The sequence below is a fragment of the Bombus fervidus genome, chromosome 3 (genome assembly GCF_041682495.2).
Source record: "Bombus fervidus isolate BK054 chromosome 3, iyBomFerv1, whole genome shotgun sequence".
Lineage (NCBI taxonomy): Eukaryota > Metazoa > Arthropoda > Insecta > Hymenoptera > Apidae > Bombus > Bombus fervidus.
The window spans coordinates 11520215-11541929 of record NC_091519.1 but is presented as its reverse complement, the minus strand read 5'-3'; the positions used below and the strand labels follow the sequence as shown (position 1 = coordinate 11541929).

The 21715-nt window shown below is 29.6% G+C and overlaps 7 protein-coding genes across 10 annotated transcripts in view; 3 read left to right on the top strand and 4 right to left on the bottom strand.

Annotated features, from left to right (window-relative positions):
• The window catches only part of Uzip (beta-pore-forming protein unzipped), a 34297-nt gene extending 32358 nt beyond the window's left edge, over positions 1 to 1939 (bottom strand). The window contains exon 1 of one of the 2 annotated variants that reach the window (XM_072000020.1): positions 1831 to 1939. The gene's annotated coding sequence lies outside the window, so the exon portion shown is untranslated. Of the gene's footprint in view, positions 1 to 1433; positions 1798 to 1830 lie in introns of those variants that run through there. The other variant, XM_072000018.1, reaches the window with a different exon arrangement.
• Positions 1 to 7866, top strand: part of Miga (mitoguardin) — a 41638-nt gene extending 33772 nt beyond the window's left edge. The window contains exons 1-7 of one of the 3 annotated variants that reach the window (XM_072000015.1): positions 281 to 787; positions 4960 to 5147; positions 5869 to 6006; positions 6198 to 6310; positions 6401 to 6569; positions 6677 to 6910; positions 6982 to 7866. In XM_072000015.1, coding sequence (XP_071856116.1) covers positions 451 to 787; positions 4960 to 5147; positions 5869 to 6006; positions 6198 to 6310; positions 6401 to 6569; positions 6677 to 6910; positions 6982 to 7299 — 1497 coding nt within the window. In that variant the 5' untranslated portion in view covers positions 281 to 450 and the 3' untranslated portion in view covers positions 7300 to 7866. Of the gene's footprint in view, positions 1 to 280; positions 788 to 3265; positions 3605 to 4959; positions 5148 to 5868; positions 6007 to 6197; positions 6311 to 6400; positions 6570 to 6676; positions 6911 to 6981 lie in introns of those variants that run through there. The other 2 variants (XM_072000016.1, XM_072000014.1) reach the window with 2 other exon arrangements.
• Positions 7867 to 9674: 1808 nt separating this feature from the next.
• LOC139985532 (putative ATP-dependent RNA helicase TDRD12) lies at positions 9675 to 10858 on the bottom strand. The gene is made up of 4 exons (XM_072000025.1): positions 10466 to 10858; positions 10265 to 10389; positions 10085 to 10195; positions 9675 to 9895 (listed from the first exon to the last, which is right to left on the bottom strand). The coding sequence occupies exons 1-4, from the start codon at positions 10606 to 10608 to the stop codon at positions 9777 to 9779; spliced, it is 498 nt and encodes a 165-aa protein (XP_071856126.1). The 5' UTR covers positions 10609 to 10858; the 3' UTR covers positions 9675 to 9776.
• A 308-nt stretch (positions 10859 to 11166) lies between these two features.
• Positions 11167 to 12875, top strand: Arpc5 (Actin-related protein 2/3 complex, subunit 5). Its single transcript, XM_072000026.1, has 3 exons — positions 11167 to 11407; positions 11496 to 11568; positions 12461 to 12875. Exons 1-3 carry the CDS (start codon positions 11247 to 11249, stop codon positions 12698 to 12700), a joined length of 474 nt encoding a protein of 157 aa, XP_071856127.1. The 5' UTR covers positions 11167 to 11246; the 3' UTR covers positions 12701 to 12875.
• Positions 12838 to 14544, bottom strand: Ccm3 (programmed cell death protein 10 Ccm3). The gene is made up of 5 exons (XM_072000024.1): positions 14295 to 14544; positions 13887 to 14064; positions 13653 to 13785; positions 13404 to 13568; positions 12838 to 13323 (listed from the first exon to the last, which is right to left on the bottom strand). The coding sequence occupies exons 1-5, from the start codon at positions 14364 to 14366 to the stop codon at positions 13239 to 13241; spliced, it is 633 nt and encodes a 210-aa protein (XP_071856125.1). The 5' UTR covers positions 14367 to 14544; the 3' UTR covers positions 12838 to 13238.
• Positions 14545 to 14919: 375 nt separating this feature from the next.
• Positions 14920 to 19511, top strand: Fand (Pre-mRNA-splicing factor SYF1 fand). Its single transcript, XM_072000008.1, has 16 exons — positions 14920 to 15069; positions 15153 to 15301; positions 15378 to 15699; positions 15764 to 16063; positions 16151 to 16292; positions 16385 to 16536; positions 16615 to 16835; positions 16918 to 17080; positions 17142 to 17255; positions 17331 to 17493; positions 17577 to 17686; positions 17762 to 17965; positions 18046 to 18259; positions 18344 to 18490; positions 18630 to 18707; positions 19310 to 19511. The coding sequence occupies exons 1-15, from the start codon at positions 15028 to 15030 to the stop codon at positions 18704 to 18706; spliced, it is 2520 nt and encodes an 839-aa protein (XP_071856109.1). The 5' UTR covers positions 14920 to 15027; the 3' UTR covers position 18707; positions 19310 to 19511.
• Positions 18989 to 21668, bottom strand: Fbxo42 (F-box protein 42). Its single transcript, XM_072000013.1, has 7 exons — positions 21528 to 21668; positions 20583 to 20926; positions 20334 to 20491; positions 20123 to 20253; positions 19863 to 20002; positions 19657 to 19793; positions 18989 to 19578 (listed from the first exon to the last, which is right to left on the bottom strand). Exons 1-7 carry the CDS (start codon positions 21649 to 21651, stop codon positions 19038 to 19040), a joined length of 1575 nt encoding a protein of 524 aa, XP_071856114.1. The 5' UTR covers positions 21652 to 21668; the 3' UTR covers positions 18989 to 19037.
• Positions 21669 to 21715: the final 47 nt, after the last annotated feature.

Below are 21715 nucleotides of genomic sequence, written 5' to 3'. Positions count from 1 at the left end.
AGTCTATTCCTATAATAGATATCTTGCAGACGCTCGTTGTACAAATCAGAAACAAATAAAATATTTAAAATGTAAGAAAAAAGTAACTATTATGGTCGTGTAAGTTTCTAAATTTCTTCAAAATTTCCTAAACTGTAAGATCTAGATGGAAAAAGAAAGAAATATTTAAGTAACACTTTAATGAAATTTCCATTTATAATAATAATATTAAAGAACAGAATTCAATAACATAAATGAACTAAAAACATTAGAGATGAGAAATATTTCAACAAGCGTTTCAACATTGCAACAAAGTTAACGCAATGTTGGTCCTTTTTAGATTAGGTTAGCATATAAATTTGAATGGACCTCTTTCACGTTCATTGATTTCACTCTAGCAATTTCGGTTTCACCGTATATTTAATCCTTCACAGAAATTCGTTTCGATTTCATTATTCCGTATGCCAGGATATGAGGAAGTTACTCGGCCGGATTAACATCCTTCACATTTTGCACACAATACGCCTAAATTGCGGTGAGTCACTCGTCAAATACTCTCTATGCATCGTGTTCCGAGACGCCTGCTGTACTTTAAGATTTAATAGAAGCACATATGTGTACGGAGAACTTCGTATAGGGCAAGGTGTATATAACGGATACGCAAATATCACGGGTGCAGGAAGTGCGCGTGTGCTAGGGAAATTTCCAAGTTCACCAGCGCACCAGGCACCTCCATCGATCTGCTGGTACGCGCTGCTATTGCTACATTTACGGCATTCACTTTTATTCGAGATTCAACGGATACAAGGTATTGACCCCTGAACTTGACCTATACCGAAGATATACCTGATCTTGAACAATTACAGAGACATACTAGTTCCTCTTTTAAAAAGACACCGAACGTTATAATATCCCTAGATGTTCGCGGTGTCGTTTATCCTATCGGAAATCACGCAATATTTTGAAATCTTTCATTTCCCCTACTACGCTGTTCGCTCGCATCGATTAATTTCCTAGCCGAAAGTCGACAACTATCAACTTCTTATTTACGAAAATATTATAATACAAGTGGAATACTTTTGTAATAGTAATAGTAATACTATTTAATGCTATTTGGAAGAAATATAACAGTCACATTTTAAAACGTTTTAAAACTACATTTAGACGACTGAAATATAAAGGTTCGAAGAAAATAAAATGAAAGACGTATGAAAAAGTACATAACGTAAGAGTAAATCCAAGTCTTTATCCATATACTTTACGAAAACCCATAGAAAATTTTTCAAGGTGGTAAATTTATAAAATTTTTATCAAAAAATTACAAATTATCTAGTATTGACGAGAAGACTCGAAATCCCTTATAACGCATAATGTTGTTATAGTGAGGCATTTTTCAAAAAAACCCCTAGCCAGGAGCGTTCAATAATCGTAGAGAAGGAAACAGTCGTACTTACTATTGCATTATCTTAATCCAAATAATGCGAGCGAGTCCAAATGGCATCAAGGGGACGGGGATTACGCGGTATGGCACTAGGTGTTGTCCAAAGTTTTATTCTGTTGTCGCGTAACAGAACGACAATGCGTTATGGAATATTTATGTATTTGATACGTTAAAAAATATTCGCGTGTCAACGGCCTGCCGTAGCAATTGTTGAAGAATATACAAGAGCACTACACCCGCCAAGCAAGCGGCAAGCCGAATAACTGACGCTAGCGCGAGGACTACAGAGTGTGTGTCCCACCCTTCCTTCTTTCTCTGCGCGCTCACTCGATCTAACTTGATCCTTTTCTATCACCCGTTGCTTTCGCGTTCTCTCTTTCTCTTCTTTATATCGCCTCTCTGTAACCTACCTCGTCGTGGTGATTCCAGCAGTGCACTACTAGCGCGCCGAACCTCGGTGCCGCAACGCGTGCCTGGAGCACACTTTGAGACCGCGCGCGCCTCCCAGCTGCCGTATCGACCCCTCCCCATTGGATGACACATCCTCCAATAACGAACCTCCAAAAGGATTACGTCACTTTGGTATTATTGACGCCAACCATCCGGCAGCATCGCCAGTGCTGGATTCTTCAGGGTGTATCTTTTCCTCTAATGGGGGTTGCGAGAATTCTCAAGGGGTAGCCAGCCGCACGAAAACCTCTCCTCGTCCAACACTCGTACGAAATCACTATCTTCGTTAGATAAAGGATATTTCACTTCCGCTTGCCGCGAATCTGAGTACCGTGGTTTGTACCGTTCATGCCGTTTACTAGGTTATCTTCCTTTTCGATTCACGAATTTTCTATTGAATTTTCTGCTTTTATATTGCATATACAGAATATCCTAGATTTTTCGTATGACTTTGTCAGTGAGTTTTATAGATAATATAATATGTATAAGAATGTATCACTGGTATCTGATAGGGATGAAACTTAGAAGTAGCGAATACCACGAAGAAAAGGTGGATTTAAAATCATATTCCAGTTTCCTTTTTTAATAGTTCATACATTTTGGAAGTGTAATTTGAATTTGTATATACTATGAACATATGTATAATTAGGCAATTCTTTACAACTAGCAATTAGTTATTAATTATAATATTAGTATCAGTATGTCATTTGATCAATGATGAAGGAAATTAAAATTAACGAAACGCCGATACCTATCTTCCGTGAGAATACAGTTTAAAAATAAAAGCTACAAATTTTTTAATTTTATATATAATTTTGTGCAGCTAAAATATTTTATAGAGAACTATTCAAGTTATTTATTATGTTTTCCAATAAGAAAATTCATCTTTTTTATACGAAAGCTGATGAAATTCACATGAATGAATCAAACTTATGCTTGCATAGATACGTCACTGGAAGACACCCCAACATCACTCCCTCTGTTGCATATATTTTTTTCCTCTATATGTATTCCCTTTATCCGAGGTTAAAGCAGTTAAAATAAGCCTTAATAACGGATCTATTCATTGATGCCTCCGCTATATCAGGTATATTATTTATACTCAAGTATCCACGTAATTTCTATGTACGTAAATTTAATTCGATACAAGTATATATATATATACACAGTCGGGGAGAAAATAAGCAAACAGGTAATGGAAATAGGTATTAATGAAGTTTCGTTGAATACGACTTATTTAAATAAAAATAGAAATAATTAATTTCAATTATTTACTAGCATAAATAATCGATGTACTATAAAGATATATAATAAATAAAGTGTATAACACTAGTACTACTTCGATTAAACTTCTTGATATCTACTTCTACTATGATATCTACTTGTCCATTTATTTTTATCCTCGACTGTATATTTGTTAGTAAAAATTACTTTAAACTATTCGGCTTGTTAACGTAAATTGATACAATATTTATACCCATACTAATATTATAATGAACTTTATAGACAGCCATTGATGTAGATACAAAGTTTATTCTTATCTCGGATTGAAAATAATGCCAGCACCTTTTGGACATGAGTACTCGTCTTAATTGGTGATGGCGCGCATACAGTTTCCGCTCTCGTGGTGAATTTCGGCGTATGCGCGCCGATTTATGACTGACAAAACGTTGAATACGGAGAATGTCGTCACCGACTCGGAATTTAAATCCTGCGACAGTGTGACAACGTTAAGTAGGTGCTCTCAACCCCTTACTCTTTGCTGACTGGTTGACACGCCGACCAGCAGGGTCTCTCATCTGTAAATTTTCTGCCGTTGCAAAATCAGTCGTTGAACTTACCTTTGCCTCTTGTGCGAATGCCAAGTACCGGAGTCGCGACGCTCGTCTGAAGCTTCTTTCCGTCAAAGCATTTCCTGGTTGTCTGAAAACATGCATTTCGCTATCTGCATCTTTCTAATCCGAACTAGTTGCTCTTCATCCCGTTCGTGTTTCCAGAAGATTGCATTTTCTAAATTGTACAGTTGTTTCTCAATGATTACTAGTCTTTTAAGCGGGAGAGACAAATTAATTCGTTAGATTTCCATTTTCTTAGAAATAATATTTCTTTATTTATGATTCTAGTATATTTTATATTAATATAAATTATGTTGTGTCACCTGCAATTTTTTTTACTTTATTCATTTATGCATATATTTATATCGAATTTTATTATTGAATTTTATTGTTTATCACTATAGAATTCAAAGGTTTTGCTTAATATATATATATCTTTCTTTATTATTTCTTTTTGCACTTGCCACCCTATATAATAATTTACGAACTACGTAATAATATTTGTAATTCAGTAAGTTACAAGATTATAGAACTTTTACTCACAATTTTACAGCTTGCATCAAATAGAATAATTTAATAACTTTTAGTTTCTAAAATTTCATTTGTTTCATTAATGCAAACTATAATGCAAGAAGATTTATTAGTATGAAAGCCTGTAACTTGTAACTGAGCAAAGATTATTAAGTTGATAATTACAATAACTCAAAGAAAATATGTTTGCAGCGTAGACCGTAGATAAAGCAATGTTCTAAATTTTAACAGCACAACGATAGAAGTAATCGATTGATTCTGAAAGTATTAATTTATCCTATACCTTTCGTCTTTGCTTCGATCGTAAATTAAACTACGGATGTTTATACAAACTAATATTTTTATGAATATATTCAAAGAAACAGAAACTAGATAATAATTTGTTTCATTCTTCAAATATTATAAAGAATGTTTTACTATAGATATTTTATATAATGTGTATACAGTATGTACATTTAAATTTTCTGTAAATAAATATCTGCAGTTTAGTCTAGTGTGTGTCAATAAAATAAAAATTAAAATATTTGCTAATTAATAATATCGCAAATATAAAGTATATTTTTTTGCAATTTACAACTGTACATACGTGGACCTCTTTCGTGTATTGTGTAGAAGTGTTTCTCAGAACGAATTAAACGAGTTCGAATTCGTCATTTGCGTGGTACTCTCCGAAGAGGAGAATGAAAATTGACAAATGTAAAACGATGTAACTTAATGATGCAGGATTGGAGGCTCTGGAAAAAGCTCTCTATTGCTGGGAGGATGCTCTTACGGCGTTCAGCTCTTCATTCAGTAATGGTACACCCGCATTACCATCGGCGGCGGATGCGGCATTTACGCAAGATGTGCAAGAACTCCTTGACATGGGTTATCAAATTCAGAACCATGCAGAACTCCTTTTTATCGACCAGGTAACCATATCTGTTCTACTATCTGTACTGTATTTTCCTTTCCTTTTCATTACTCAAATAAATCTCACTTATCTCTAAAGTTATTTTATCATTGAAAATGGAAAAATGGCTGTCTATTACAGGACATTTTAGAAATATCCAATTATTCTCATTCTACAGTATACTATAAAAATTATTTTAAGTATTATTGATGCAAGTTTGCTGGTAGCTCTAGAAAGTCCTGAAATTTATTTTGTTGTTGAAAATAAAATATGTTTATTATAAAATATTTTGGAAATGTTTAATTATAAGTATTCTCATTTTAGAATATATTATTAAAGATTATTTTAGAATTTGTTAAGACAGGTTTGCTGATGACACTGAAAATTTTATACTTCTGAAATCTTTTCTATGTCACTCTATACCATTTCATTTCACTGCACTCATCAATTGCTTTTTCGCCGTATAAAAAAATGCAAGAATTAATCCAATTTAAATGATAACTGACTAGAGTAATTAGTGCAATGAGTTACTTGACCTAACAACAAGCAAAGAAGAATTATTGCATAGGAAGTTCACGGTATCGCTACTGCGTTCATTCAAATCTAAGCATATAAAATGATCTTACAATTATATTAACTACATTTTAATTGATAATCTTATCAATAATTGAATTCTAATGTCGCGTACAATATAAAAATAAATTATAGCTTGGCAAAGTAATAAGTTTACATTTTTGCAGCATTCAGTATTGTTCCGGAATGAAGATGAGGAAAGTATAGATAGCCACAAACCTTCGAACATAGGTAGTAGAATATCCGGTAAGGATAAAGCAGATGCTGCGTCTTCTCCGGAATCTTTTGAATCTGCACGTGATGGGGTAAGTTTAGATTTTATTTATATATTTTATTACTTGCATATCATATTATTTTATTCTATATTTTTACATATATATTAAATTATTTTATTTTTTTTTATTTACACATACATATAATATATATAATTTTTACATATATATTAAATTATTTTATTTTTTTTTTTTATTTACATATACATATAATATTAATATAGGTGGCAGATTTACGGGAATTTGAAGAATTCTCCGAATTTTTCCCGCACTTTGAAAAACAAAAATTATATCACGCTGCACTCAAACAACACGAGGACAAAAGCATTTTGTGCAGGTAAATATTTTTAATTTTTACGATATATTTAAAAATGTAGAAATTTATATGTTTTATATAAATTTATTATAATTTATATTTTTATTATAGACGGTTGCATACAGAGTTAGTAAAGTGTGGCTCGGACATAGAATATTTAGCAAAGGTACATTGCTTGCGACAAGCGTATACAAAATTGTTCACTATACCTTCTGCCAGAGAATGGATTGCGGACATAGGCAGACAAGTCATTAGTGATTTGATCACGTATGCAGACAGGGTATATATAACATACATCATTTTCTTCTACTTGAAAAAGATATAAATATGTACATCTTAAAATAATTTGTTGGTTTTTAATAAATGATTTTTTATTTTCAATATTAGGATCCCAAAGATTATCTAATACATTACGAACGAATGTTAGAATTTTTACAAGAGCCAAACAACCATAGTATGATGGAGGAGGAATTAACCGGAAGAGGCGTTAAATGTATAAATTTTTACGATGTTCTGATTGACTTTATTTTATTAGATGCTTTCGAAGAAGTTGAAAAACCGCCTTCATCAATTAAAGCTATTTTACAAAACAGATGGATATCGGCTAGTTTTCGTGAAACTGTAGGTACTTAAAATAGTAAATGCTTTTTTAGTTTAATTTTTTATTGATGTCTATTAATTTTATATTCAAGGCCATTGGAACTGCAGTTTGGTCAGTTCTTATGGGTAAAAGACAAATGCTGAAATATGATAAAGGATTTCTGGCCCATTTTTACTCAATTTCTGAACAAATTTCTCCAGTGCTTGTATGGGGCTTCCTAGGCCCAGAAGGAAGTCTACGTTCTACCTGCCACTATTTCAGAGATCAAGTAATAGAATTCCTTGTAGACATATTTAATTTCTTTAAAGTAAGATATACTACTGTCGATAACCTCGCTGAAGATATACTCAGGGAAATGAAAGTAAAAGTCGAAAATATAAATCAAAGACTTTCTCTAGAAGGTTGTTAATCATGCATCATAAACGTAAGCACTATAGCAGTGACAAATATATATAGAATGTTCCAACAGTCTTTACCCTTTTGTACTTGTTGCAAATTGTCTGTCCATATCTATGCACATCAGTGCAACTATTGTATGAGTTCTATGAAAGCTGATATTATGAGTAAAAGATAATTGAATTTATGATGTAATAATATTTCTTCAATCTCTTTCACATTTACATTATTTTGTATATTTCAATTCAAAACACACGTGAATGTAGGAGTGATTCTTTATATAATTTTATTTCTTGTAATATGTATATTGTATAAATTATGTATAGATATTAATCTCAATACGCTTTTAGTACAAGAATTTAGAACAAGATGTTTAACCCTTTTAGTGCCGACCGAAAGAATTGTACCTAAGCGAAAAGTACCAAATCAATTTGATATAATTTGTAGTTTGAGAAAAAAATCATAAAAGGGAAAGTAAGAATGATATTTACAAAATTCAAAACGGAACATATTACGAAATAAAGGGAGAATAAATTAATGCCAATTGTATTTCAATATTTGTTGAAAATCATACGAATAATACTTATTCAAAATTAATAGGAAAAGTGGAAAAATCAGTTTTTTTTTGTAAACAGTATTTACAAATAAGAAGAATCATCGGTTGGTCATAATTTGATGTAGAACACGTAGTATAAAGCATCAATACTGCGTCCTCAATTATTTGTAGCAAAATTTCTAACATCAAAACACAAAACTAAATGATAATCCCATGATGCGTAGTAGGATTGCTCCAAAACAAGTGAGCTAGTATAACGTTACTAAAATAATATTCTAATATTATTATAAACATTTATAGTTATCCGGCTATTGAAAATGTGTGATATTTACTTATTATTACTCATACAAATAATTTATTTAGCATTGATGGTTACTAATGTATACATCGCGTAATCCTTTATTGCATATATTACAAATTGTGCGTGATCTTCGCATAGGCCCACAAAAAATTTTATTCTTGCTCTGTCGATGCAAGATTATTTTGCGAAACATAAGAAGATATTCCGTTCCAAACAGCGTTATTTAAAATCTATGACGGTCTTAAGCAAATCTCCCGTATCGAATTTTTATTTTATGGCACTATTGTATACAGTCTTGGTATCAACCATCGCGGAATATAACAAAAAGCTAATCCCATAAACAATTTTTTCGATTTGTGGAACATCTCACACAGTGCTTTTGCAGAAAAATTCAACCATTTATAACGTTTTCTAAATTTATTTTGAGATAAAGTTCTCTCACGATGCGATTAGTAAGGCGCCATCGCATACACAACGATATACCATTGTTCAGTACTAAAAGGGCTAAATATAATTATTTTATTATAAAAATGAGTTTTAACATATTGCTATTATTTCAATGTTATGAAATTGTTTATATACTACAAAATAGTTGTAATGATATAATGACAAACTATTTGTAGCATTTAAAAGTAATATGATGAAAATGTTCTAATTCCTAATATATTCCATGAAACATTACGATATGATAGTATGAAGGCACTAATAATAATGTCCTCTTTATTAATAAATTATTAGAATATATACAGTCTTAATTAAGAAACTTTTGGAGAAACATGTTTGGTTATTTTATTTCACGTTATAGATCTATTTACATCATCTCCTTATTATCAAAATATAAATAGTATTTTTTTATAATGTTATAAAAAAATAATCGCTTATAAACATTATATAAAATACAAAGAAACCATTGCCAAAGATAAGAATAATATCGCTACTGAAAACCCTGTAATCAGTGTGAATATGTATTTGTTTCAGTACATTTATACTTTACGTTTTATATTGCCACCATAGCGTGAAAACATTCCACTATTATAATTATTTAAGTGTTACTTCTTGCAAATCAATCATGGATAACAAATACAGCAAATTTTATATACAAAGAAATAATATGCTATGTAAACATTGTTCATTTGTCTTCATTCAGCCTCGCATTTTATACTGCACTTATACAAAATGAATATATGCTAAAATATTCGAGACACAATATTCTATCTTATTCAAGTATGATATTAATAATATCATAGTATGATATCAGTTGATATTAATAATAATTCGTTTACATTTATTATTTATTTCAAAACCATTCAAACATTACGTTCAGTATGAATTTTTACCTAGATGATACTATATGAAATATATAAGTGTAATATACCATTCTTATTCTCATTTTTATATTTATGCGACAGACTTCACAGCGTAAAAATGATATCTTTATGTATAATGTACATCAGAGTATTATGTATCATCGCATGCAATTTTACAGCTCAGTCAATAAACAATGCATATATGTAAAAATTTAAGAAACAAATTTAACTAATATGCTGTTCCTTTATTTAAAGATATATTTATGTATTACAAATATCACACTTTGATCACATATGTTTATTGTATATATATATGTATAAGTAGTTTAAAGAAATAACGCATCCATTACTTCATCATCAGATTCTTCTTCGTCACTAGATGGCACGAGTGGCATTATTTGAGTTATATTATTTCTACGTTTATATTCTGCAAAACTCTCCCTTTCTGTGATAAAATAACTTTTGTTAGACTCTGCATAATGTGATCATCAATAAAGATTTACTAAATATTACTGTCAAACATTAATCGTTAATATTCTCTTCTTTATATAAACAGTTATATATATATTTATATGTTATATGAATAAACATAAAAACTATTTGTTATCAATTAAATGGTATGTGTTATAATTACCTATATTTTTGAAAGACTCAAGGATCCAGTCCTTTTTATATATATGATCTGGATCTATGCTGATTAAAGGATTCTTTTCCGTTGCGATAAATAATCTTAACCATTCTGTTCCTATCATTTTGATAAAAATTATATAATAAAATTAATATAACAAATAAATAAAAGGAATATTTATTTTACCTTTATGTGCTTTTTCAAGTGTAATCTTAACTTCTCTTCCTATATTTCTATGGGTTGTTTTTTCTGCTATTACAGTTCCAAAAAGATATGAGCAAACGTAATATTTTTCTGAGTTTGCTATTGTGCTAGAAACCGATATAGACATTTTTTATATAATCTTACAAACAACATTTTATATTAGATATCAGATATTTAAAATACCTAAATAATATGTGATCACATTCAACATGGAGAAAATATTCCTTTATATCATACAGTAAAATACGTACGATGACTGTAGTATCAGTCTGATACCATACAATTTTCGGTGTGTGATATTTACTCACAAGTTTTAAACAGCTCATAACGTAAAGTCGTAGAAAGAGTATACACTTATTACATGTAAAACACTATAAAAGTACGGTATCACTTTAAGTTTTCATGAGTACAAAATCCATCCTCCTATTCGTAAAATAGAAGTATCTAACAAACAAATTTGAATTCGGAGAAAAAGAACAAAGAAACAAAAAGATAGTAAACTTAAAAAAATATACTGAATTGTAAAACTATTGTATTCTGAAGAAGAACAATAAACATACATATAAGTATAATAACAGATATAATAATACATACACACATATATAAATGCATACATAAACTTAAAAAGACAGTTATAATTTATAATTTCATATTTAAGAATGACGGTTTGAACAATTATTTATCATGATTTACATTACAAATGTAAAATTAAGAAAATAACTTTATTTGTAAAATAAAAGTAAATTTTTAATTTGAAACCTTTATTTTTAAACTATAAAGTAATATTTTTAATGTGAAAAGTAAAGATAATAATCTACAAAAATCTTCAGATTTTCTTTAGCGGCTATTCGAATGAAAGGCATACTATGTATACTATATGTTTGAAGACCAATAAAGATTCATTTCACGGCGTTAGTTGATAAGCCGGGCGTAATCACGGTAAAACGTCAAACACAAAGATAAAATGTCAAGAAACGATGGCAAAAAGGATTCGTCAGCGTCAGCGTTTCGAAAAATCGATGTTGATCAGTACAGTGATAATAATTTCAGAGAAGAAGATGCTGACGGAGGAATAGGAGGACCTACAGGTCCAGACGAAAATGAAATTTTGACACTTCTTAGCCAATATCCTTTTCATCGTTTTTATGTAGATATAATAACGTTACAGTGATCTTTCTTATGTTTCATCGCATTTTCCTTAATATTTATTCAAGGGTAAGAATGCAGAAGCACTGATATCAGTATTGAGGTCTGCACCACTTGGGTGTAAAAATCAACAAGTAAAGGTAACCTCAGAAATACGCCCTTTACTTCAAGTGTTTAACATACAAGTTTATAACATGATGAAATTTATATTTATCATTCTAAAGTACACTTTAGTACATGTGGTATAAGATATATTGTTCCTTTTATATTAATATCATGAATACATAATTTCATAGATTACAAAAATTCACAATTGAACATAGAATAATCAAAATATTCGGATATAATATTTTTTATTATACTACATTCATCATGTTATAACAACACAATGATTTACACAATGATAGTTTTACACACTTTTTTAGTACACTTGCAAAAACCTTTCATGAATATATTATGTATGTTATAGGAAACATTTAAAAATTTCATTTACACTATAAAGAGATCTAGCTATTATAATTATGTTTGTAAAGTTTGAAACAAACCTAGAAATGTATATGAAGCCATGAGATATTTAGTGGAGGTATATATATATATTTTATGAATGATAAATATATTTAAACATTCAATTATCCATAATATTAATAAGCTTCTAAAATGACTATTTATGCTGTGTATTAGATATATGTTTATAATAAATATATTGTAATTTTTATATACTCGTTCAAGTTGGTTTCAAATTCTACCAGTATAGTCAGGATAGTCATGTCTCATTATAGTGTTAGTAAAATTTCAAAATGTTTTATATGACACATACAATATGTATATAAAAGATTTCTATGGTAAGTGTTCAAATGCTTTCATGAGTTGTGAATTGTATATATGTTTTATATACTAAATATGTTTCATAATGTAGTATTTAACGAAATGAAAATGTGTACTGATTTTATTTTATTAAAAAGACAATTTTTATTTTGTATAAACACACATATATGTGATTTTGCAAAAGCCAATGGTGATAATATATTACAGGATAACGCACGGAATCTGACGTTAAAAGTTCTTCTAAGTATAAAATCTACTCAAATAGATGATTGCTTAGCACAATTAGATCGTGACTTGCTGGATGTTTTAATGAAATATATATACAGAGGATTTGAAATTCCAACGGAGGGTAGTAGTAGTCATTTATTAACCTGGCATGAAAAGGTATACAATATCAGTGGTGTTGGCAGTATTGTACGAGCGTTTGCAGATAGTAAACGTGCTTGAAAAAATTTGTACATTTTCTAATGATGTTCATTATAATAATTACCATTAATCCTTACTGTTACTCATTGTCATTGTTAATACAATGAGGATGTAGATAGAGGATGTAGATTCCACATGAAAAATATAACACATTGGTGTACATTTGTTATCAATAAAGTAATTTTTATTTCTTATATATTTGGAGAAATGTCTTTCATTTTAAATCTCCACCATTATTGATAAATGTTTTTTGTTCTTAAACTAGAGTCTTCTATGTTTTATGTACAAAACGATAGTACAATATATCAGAAATAATATTTATATTTATTATAAGAATTTTGTATATTATGTATCTATATATTCATCTGCATGTAATAATTTTATAACGATTTAATACACATAAAACAATAGTACCGCATATATATGTTTTATATTAAATGATAATTAAATCTTATTATTAAATACATAACGAAATGGATAAAATTAGTATATTAAATAAATTCTATAATAGCTATGACCTATCTCATTATTGCAGAAATATCATTTGACAGAGCTTTCATTACTCACATTTGTCCGTTACTGTGAGCATTATCATATTTGTTTGATGTATCAAGTATAATGCACTTACGAATACTGCATTTGCTCTATAATGAGAAAATAGTTGTATTTTTAAAGAAAATATGATAAGTATGATGTATGATAACTGGAATGTGATGATGCTTACTGTCCTTCTTTAAAATATTCTTTTAATGTATTGCTAAACCTTTTACTGTATTTAACAAATTCTCTTTTTCTCTGATCCAATGCCTGTTTTCCAGCAGAACCACGAATAAATGCAGTCACTTCATTCACTGCATCCAAAAGTTTCTTTATTGCACTTGCAATTTCTCTAAAACAGGTGTATCACAAAAGCATACTATATGATATAAATAAAACTATTTTGACTACAATATACATAAGTATGGAAACATACTTGATTGTTTCGAGAAAAGTTTTCCGATCTGTTATTTCATCAGGAATTCTGCTAAGTATTCTTTTTAAGGAAGTTGATTTACGATTTAATTCCTGGAAAGCATCCTCAGACCTAGATGATCTATATTCTACAACTGCAATTATAGTATAAAACAAATACAAAATATTAATCATGTTAAACATAGTATTTAATTATATTTTACTCATATTTTATTTTATTATTTTAGAATTATACCATCATAATCAGAAGCTGCTCCTTGTAATCTTAAAACACTCTCATTCATATCAAGATTAAGTTCTGCCCGTCTTATTATACCAAGGATTAAATCGTGTGTAATTCCTGGATGGGAATTTTCAGCTTTCAATAAAGCTGTACGTAATGTTTGAGCTGCCAATACATTTTGTCTTTCTAGCTATGTAACAATGGATTAGAGAAATCAATAACAAATATGAAATAGAAATATATATTCTTTAAATAATTAAAATAATCTTCTAACGTATACATATGAAGAGGATCTTGTTTATATATTCGTACAAATAATATATTCATAAGAGGTTTCTGTAAGTGTTCAAATATTTTAGTGAGTAACTGAAATTACAAGCAATTACAAGTACAATCTACAAGTAAAAGAAATGTCAATACCTTCATTAATATTGGCCTTAAGATGACAGGAAGGACCAATGATGTAACTGGAGTCTCATCGCCCATTGTCATCCTTTACAACGTTTATTTAAAAGTATAGTTCAAATGTAATTAATTCGCAATCAGTTAAATGCGGCTAATTGATTTCTTAATTGGCCAGTCCAGGTACAGATCTTATTGTTTACATTAAAAAGTATCTGTTTCGATCATATTCCTGATATGACAGCTGTCACGCTCAGTGTCTCATTCCAAAACGAGGTAAGCAGGTTGAGCAACTTGACTTTCAGATGAATACCTTTATTTTAAATTTTCTTCGAATACGTAATATTTTGCAGTTTTTTTTTTTTTTTAGTAAATTTTGAAATTAGGGTAATAAAACATTGTAATTATTCGAAAAATGTGATAAAAGTATTCTCAATACACCAAATATTTTATCACTTTATAATTCAACGAATATTTTTAGTAAAACATCTCTAAACATCTAGTTTACCAAATAAATATATTCCCTATTAGATTTAGGTGCAATACTAAATGATTCTAAGTTATATTACGGACAATCAATGAAATAGCGCCTTAATATAACGCGATTAAGACGAAGTATATCAAAATATTGTAGTATAAAATAACCTCAAGCATAACCCCACAATTATCATTTGATTATACGTATGGAATATTGCTAATTTATTATTGTACTTGAATTAAATACCTCATATAATTATTAGAATTTTCAACAATGTTGGAACGTAAAGATCCAGAAGGAAATCTATATGTTTTTGTAAGTAATTTATTGTATATAACCTCACTTTATTTTTGTGTGGAACGTCACTTTTCTTTTATCTGTCTTTTTTTATGGAATAGAATGAAGAAGATTTACCATACGAAGAAGAAATTTTGAGAAATCCTTATTCTGTGAAACATTGGCAACGTTATATAGATCATTTAAAAAGTACAAAAAGCAGTAATTTAAACATTGTGTATGAACGAGCGTTAAAGGAACTTCCTGGAAGGTAGAGGAAATGTCTTTTTTGCTTCTTTTTGTCAAACAATTTTTTATAAAATAATCAAATTCTCGTTTTTGATTAGCTATAAGTTATGGTACAATTATCTACGTCAACGTGTCAACCAATTGAAAGGGAGGTGCATAACAGATCCGCTTTATGAAGATGTGAATAATGCATTTGAGCGTGCTTTGGTTTTTATGCATAAAATGCCCAGAATTTGGATGGACTATTGCACATTGATGACAGAACAATGTTATATTACACGTACTCGTCAAGTTTTTGATCGAGCACTTAGAGCTCTCCCTATCACGCAACATCATCGTATATGGCCATTGTATATTGAATTTTTAAAAAAGCATAATGTCTATGAAACTGCAGTCAGAGTTTTTAGAAGGTATCTTAAGGTAAGATAGAATATTTTTATTTATCTTAATGACCTATATTTAATAATGTGTTATTTATTTTTAGCTAGCTCCAGAAGATACAGAAGAGTATATAGAATACCTGATATCAATTGGGAGGCTTGACGAAGCAGCTGTGAAACTTGCACAAATTGTTAATCAAGATGATTTTGTATCAAAGCATGGAAAATCTAATCATCAATTATGGAATGAATTGTGCGATTTAATATCAAAGAATCCTTCTAAAATAAAATCTCTTAATGTAGATGCAATTATTAGAGGCGGTTTAAGACGTTATACTGATCAGTTAGGCCCTCTTTGGAACTCTTTGGCGGATTATTATGTTCGTAGCGGTTTATTCGAAAGGGTATTTTAAATAATTTTTAGGTTTTGTAAAAATATAATTTATTTATGTTTTGTTACCGTATAATTTCAATATTTTTATTTTGTACAGGCGAGGGATATTTATGAAGAAGCAATACAAACAGTGACTACTGTTAGAGACTTTACTCAAGTATTTGATGCTTATGCACAATTTGAAGAACTTAGTCTTAGCAAACGTATGGAAGAAGCTGCAAAAAATCCTACTGAAGATGGTACAGGACATATATATATATATATTTACCTATATAATCTTATTTAGTACATAAAATTTATAATTTTTTATTGTCTACAATCGTATTCTCAGATGATATAGATCTAGAATTGAGATTAGCACGATTTGAACATTTAATGGAAAGGCGTTTATTACTTCTGAATTCTGTATTACTCAGACAAAATCCTCATAATGTACAAGAATGGCATAAAAGAGTCAGGCTCTATGAGGGACAACCACACGAGGTATTTTTATGAAACTTTGTAGTCAAAAATTGTTTAACGACTTTTTTTATTATTATAAGTTATAACTTCTCTCTTTAGATTATTAATACATATACAGAAGCTGTACAGACTGTACAACCACAATTAGCAGTAGGTAAATTGCATACTTTGTGGGTTGAATTTGGTAAATTTTATGAAGAAAATGGTCAAATAGCAGACGCTAGAGTAGTTTTCGAGAAAGCAACTCATGTTCCCTATACTAAAGTCGATGATCTTGCTTCTGTATGGTGTGAATGGGCAGAAATGGAAATTAGGCATGGGTATGGCATCCTATTGTTTTGTAAGATAGTAATTTAAATGTATCGTCATTCTGTAACTAACGTAATAACTTCGTTCATACAGAAATTATAAAGAAGCGTTAAAACTTATGCATCGTGCTACTGCTATGCCATTCCGTAAGGTAGCTTACCATGACGAGACAGAAACAGTTCAAATGAGATTATATAAATCTTTAAAAGTTTGGTCTATGTATGCCGATTTAGAAGAAAGTTTTGGGACTTTCAAGGTATATTTTGTAAATAACTTTATTTATAAAATTTTAAATTCTTATACTTTTTCATTTGCAGACATGCAAAGCTGTGTACGACAAAATTATAGATCTAAAAATCGCCACGCCGCAAATTATTATTAATTATGGACTCTTTCTCGAAGAAAATAGATATTTTGAAGAAGCCTTCAGAGTATATATTAAATTACATAGGTATACTATTTAATCTTAATAATCATCTTCTATAAAATTTAATTATTGTTTTTAGGCTTATGAAAAAGGTATTGCACTCTTCAAATGGCCTAACGTTTACGATATATGGAATACGTATCTTACAAAATTTTTAAAACGTTATGGTGGAACAAAGTTAGAACGAACGCGAGATTTATTTGAACAGTGTTTAGAATTTTGTCCACCAAAATATGCCAAAGGTATTTTTACATAATACATATTTGATATAATTATAAGTACAACAAAAAATTATGTCGTTATTAATTTTCTTATATTATTGTAGCCTTGTATTTACTGTATGCAAAATTAGAAGAAGAACATGGTTTGGCTAGGCATGCAATGTCTGTATATGAACGAGCAACTAACGCTGTTCTTCCTGAAGAAAAATTTGAGGTATGAAGCAATATTTTATAAAAATGTATCAAACATAAATTTAATAAAAATTCAGTATTTGTATACGTCTTACAGATGTTCAACATATATATTAAAAAAGCAGCAGACATATATGGTGTCCCAAAAACGAGGCAGATATATGAAAAAGCTATCGAAGTACTTAATGAAGATAATACAAGAGAAATGTGTTTACGGTTCGCAGAAATGGAGACGAAATTAGGAGAAGTTGACAGAGCTCGGGCAATATATGCGCACTGCAGTCAAATTTGCGATCCAAGGGTATGAAGTATTGTTTGAATCATTTGAAGATAATATTAAAATTAATATTACATATATGTATATTTTTATACCTCGTTTAGGTGGCTTCAAATTTCTGGCAAATATGGAAAGAGTTTGAAGTGAGACATGGTAATGAAGACACTATGCGTGAAATGCTTCGAATTAAACGTAGTGTACAAGCTATGTACAACACTCAAGTGAATATGATGTCTGCACAAATGTTAAATAATACATCAAACTCACCATCTGATATACCAGCAGATGCAATGCGTCTTTTGGATAGTAAAACACAGGGTATAGATTTTGTTATATCACAAAAGAAGTAATTGAAAAAATTAAATATATAATTTTACTAAAGTAATAAATATAATATTGCAGATAATATTACCACATATAAGGACAGTATTAAATTTGTTCGTGGTGCGATAGAAAAAGATGGTAAAGCAGAATCTCAAGTAAACAATCCAGATGAAATAGATATTGATATTGATGACGTTGATGACACTGAAGCGGATGTAGAGGAAGGTAATATAGAATATATAATAATACATCAAAATTTTTATTACATTTCATCGCATGTAATGTATTTATAAATTCTTTCAGAGTTTTAATGCTGACATACATATTTTATATTTTATGTTCTTATTCGTATCTTTATTTTCAGACATACCTGTTGAGAAACAAACTATTCCATCACAAGTATTTGGTAGTTTAAAGACAACTGATGGTGAAGATGATTAAGGCATGTATAAATTATATTGTCGGAAAAAAATGTAAATAATAAAATTCACAATAAAATATAAGATTTGTAATTGGAATATATCATTGGTACAGCTAACAAAATATTACTTTCAGCGACAAAAATTAATTTTTCTATATAACTCTTTTTCACAGAAAACAAATCAGTATTTTAGAACTATTCATCATGAAATGTTCTTACAATTTTTTAATAACATCATTTAAACTAATTTTTAGTAGATGATAATTCATGATAGGATCAAAGTCAAGGCTAACAAAATTAAATTATCTTTTATCGAACATAAAAGTGTATTATTTATTATCCTACAAAATATTAAATAACATATCTTGGTGGATTTATAAAATGGAGATCATTGTAGACTTCAGGCTCATCCATATCAGGATGGCTTTGTATATATTCTTTAGCAATACCTCCAAACACTATTAATTCACCACGACCAGCTACGAGTGAATAAAGAATTCTTTCGTTAGGACCTGACTGATCACTGTGTTTTAAAGGAATCCATGAAGCACTACATTCATCGCATAAAACATTCGTAATGTCTAACACAAATATAGATAACGTATTTCTTGTTTTCTTCGCAGATTTTGATTGCGTTCTTCGATTTCTAATACTTTCTTCCATTCTACGAAGAGATTCTAATTGTCGTTGTCGGTGACTGTTAATGTCATAACGCACTGGTTCGTTGCGAAAAGCGGTCATACTTAACATATTATCATAACATAAAGTTAAATTCTTCGTAAAATTAGGTAGATGATGTGAAGGACGTGGATTTTGTACAGATATTTCTGAGAAAGATCCATGTCGTCCATTAATGTTTACGTCTCTATCAATATGAGATACACTCCCTTGTCTAAAAATGAAATACAGTACAATTATGAATATCAGTAACTTTATAATCAGTATCAACGATAAATTTATATGATCAAACCTTGCATGTAATGGAGATGAATTATTTGTTCTTGATGAAGGTGCTGCTTGGCAAGTCACTTTCTTGAGCGATATACTCATATCGTTTGGCTTATTCTGACACTTATTTATACTAAGAACAATAACATGATTTCCTACCTATTAAATTAAAAAATAATTAAACGATACAGAACATCGTGAATTGTATGTTAATTAACAAAATATTACCTTACAAGCCTGGTGGCACCAAATACGTGTTGGAGCCCATTCAGTATTGTGCATGTTTACTTTTTTCCATGTCCATGCTGTACCTTCCATTTTCAATAACCAGGCATCGTTCATAGCAACATTAGGTCCAGTGCAACCTCCTAATATTTTTGATATTTAGAAATTTATATTGATATATATAAAAAAATTAGAAGAAAATCTTGAAATCAGAAGGATCTTTAATATCTATAGGATTTTCAGCTTATTTTTGAAAACTTTACCTAATATAAGGAGATGTTTATCTCCAAGCTCAATCTGAGACTGACCATAACGTGGTTGTGGTTTCAAATTCGAAGTAGCTTGCTTATGCCAGCTATAGGAATCCAAATTTAAACACCATACGTCATTGGATCTGTCTCAAAATAGTACTTTATTGTTATTAAATCAAATTAATAATTACTAAACAACATGCAATAATTTTAGATATTTTACCTATATCCATTACATATACCACCAAAAACAATCATACAATTTTTGTGAATTGATGCAGAATGTGCTGAAGTAGGTGGAGGTGTTTCCAAGGTGTTTATAGCAATCCATTTATTGGATTCTATAGAATACACATGTAGTTCATTGAACAACCTTGATTGCTAGAAACATACATAGCAATATTGAATATTTCTCATTCTACCAATTTAAATATTTTTACTCTGATTAGCTATAACTTTTAACTAATTGTACCTGGTGAACAGAATATAGCGCTGGGTGGGACCAGCCACCAAATAAAATGAAACTCTTTTCGTAATACAACATAGTAGCACAAGCTTTTGGAGATGGATAAGTTCCCATTGTAATTAATCTGACCCATTTCCTTGTATCCAAATCTAATCTCCATAAATCATTGAATGTTGTGCACGTAGCAGTACATCCACCAAAAACATACATAGAGTTTTCATATGTACAAGCAGAATGTGAATGTCTCTTTGCAATTGTAGGCATCCAGTGTTTGGATGGCCATGAACTCCAAAGCAATGATCCGTAAGCCACAGATTTATGAAAATGTGTTTTATTGTGTTGTATTACATCTGCAACAAAAATATGGATATTATTAATTTTTAGAAATATATCAACACTGATGAAAACTTATAGATACATTTATGGTGGCTTATGAAAGTATTTGAACACTTACCATAGGGAAATTTTTATGTATATGTTATACAAATATACAATTTCAAATTTTATTATGATGAAACACGATCATGGTTATATTAGTAACATTTGAAACCAATCTGAAAATGGATATAGAAGTTACAAGACATTTGCTGCAAACATCCATTTAATAAAAAATTAGTATATAGCAAAAATAACCACCTTAAACATATAATACATGTTAAAGATGGTTCTACTAAATATTTAGGTCTACTAATATAATGAATAATTGACTCTTTAAATACTTTCGTAACCTCAATACATATACTTGCATTAAATATCTTGTACTTTCCATATACATTGAAAAATTTGTTTCAAATTTTAATATAATCTGCATACTGTGTCCCATTACAATGTTAATAGGATTTCAAAATGTATCATATAACACATATAATACAATACATTCATAAAAGATTTTTATAAGCGTTTCCACACTTTCGTGAACCACTATATACAGAATAATCATATTTTACATACTTTTGGTGGCACGAAACCATCTTTTGGATACAAGTTTACATTCTTGAAGATTCTTGTATGGTGGAATTAAACTTAAAATATATTCTAATACAACATCTGGCAAATCATCAATATTACACTCCATTTTGCGTTAAATGCTTCTTTAAAATGTTCTACCGACAAAATTCCTTTTATATTCTGTCCAATTT

Excerpts from the sequence above, each read along its gene's own strand:
- Fand (XM_072000008.1), top strand. The coding sequence starts at position 15,028 with ATGTTGGAACGTAAAGATCCAGAAGGAAATCTATATGTTTTT. Across the intron at positions 15,700-15,763 it reads TTTTTAGAAGGTATCTTAAG|CTAGCTCCAGAAGATACAGA; the intron begins GTAAGATAGAAT and ends ATTTATTTTTAG. Across the intron at positions 16,537-16,614 it reads ATGAGGGACAACCACACGAG|ATTATTAATACATATACAGA; the intron begins GTATTTTTATGA and ends TTCTCTCTTTAG.
- Fbxo42 (XM_072000013.1), bottom strand. The coding sequence starts at position 21,651 with ATGGAGTGTAATATTGATGATTTGCCAGATGTTGTATTAGAATATATT. Across the intron at positions 20,003-20,122 it reads TAAACATCTCCTTATATTAG|GAGGTTGCACTGGACCTAAT; the intron begins GTAAAGTTTTCA and ends CAAAAATATTAG. Across the intron at positions 19,794-19,862 it reads GGTGCCACCAGGCTTGTAAG|GTAGGAAATCATGTTATTGT; the intron begins GTAATATTTTGT and ends TTAATTTAATAG.
- LOC139985532 (XM_072000025.1), bottom strand. The coding sequence starts at position 10,608 with ATGAGCTGTTTAAAACTTGTGAGTAAATATCACACACCGAAAATTGTA. Across the intron at positions 10,196-10,264 it reads ACTTGAAAAAGCACATAAAG|GAACAGAATGGTTAAGATTA; the intron begins GTAAAATAAATA and ends TCAAAATGATAG. Across the intron at positions 9,896-10,084 it reads TGAGTCTTTCAAAAATATAG|AAAGGGAGAGTTTTGCAGAA; the intron begins GTAATTATAACA and ends ATTTTATCACAG.
- Arpc5 (XM_072000026.1), top strand. The coding sequence starts at position 11,247 with ATGTCAAGAAACGATGGCAAAAAGGATTCGTCAGCGTCAGCGTTTCGA. Across the intron at positions 11,408-11,495 it reads ATTTTGACACTTCTTAGCCA|GGGTAAGAATGCAGAAGCAC; the intron begins ATATCCTTTTCA and ends ATATTTATTCAA. Across the intron at positions 11,569-12,460 it reads GTAAAAATCAACAAGTAAAG|GATAACGCACGGAATCTGAC; the intron begins GTAACCTCAGAA and ends AATATATTACAG.
- Ccm3 (XM_072000024.1), bottom strand. The coding sequence starts at position 14,366 with ATGACAATGGGCGATGAGACTCCAGTTACATCATTGGTCCTTCCTGTC. Across the intron at positions 13,786-13,886 it reads AGCAGCTTCTGATTATGATG|TTGTAGAATATAGATCATCT; the intron begins GTATAATTCTAA and ends CTATAATTGCAG. Across the intron at positions 13,569-13,652 it reads ACTTTTCTCGAAACAATCAA|AGAAATTGCAAGTGCAATAA; the intron begins GTATGTTTCCAT and ends CACCTGTTTTAG.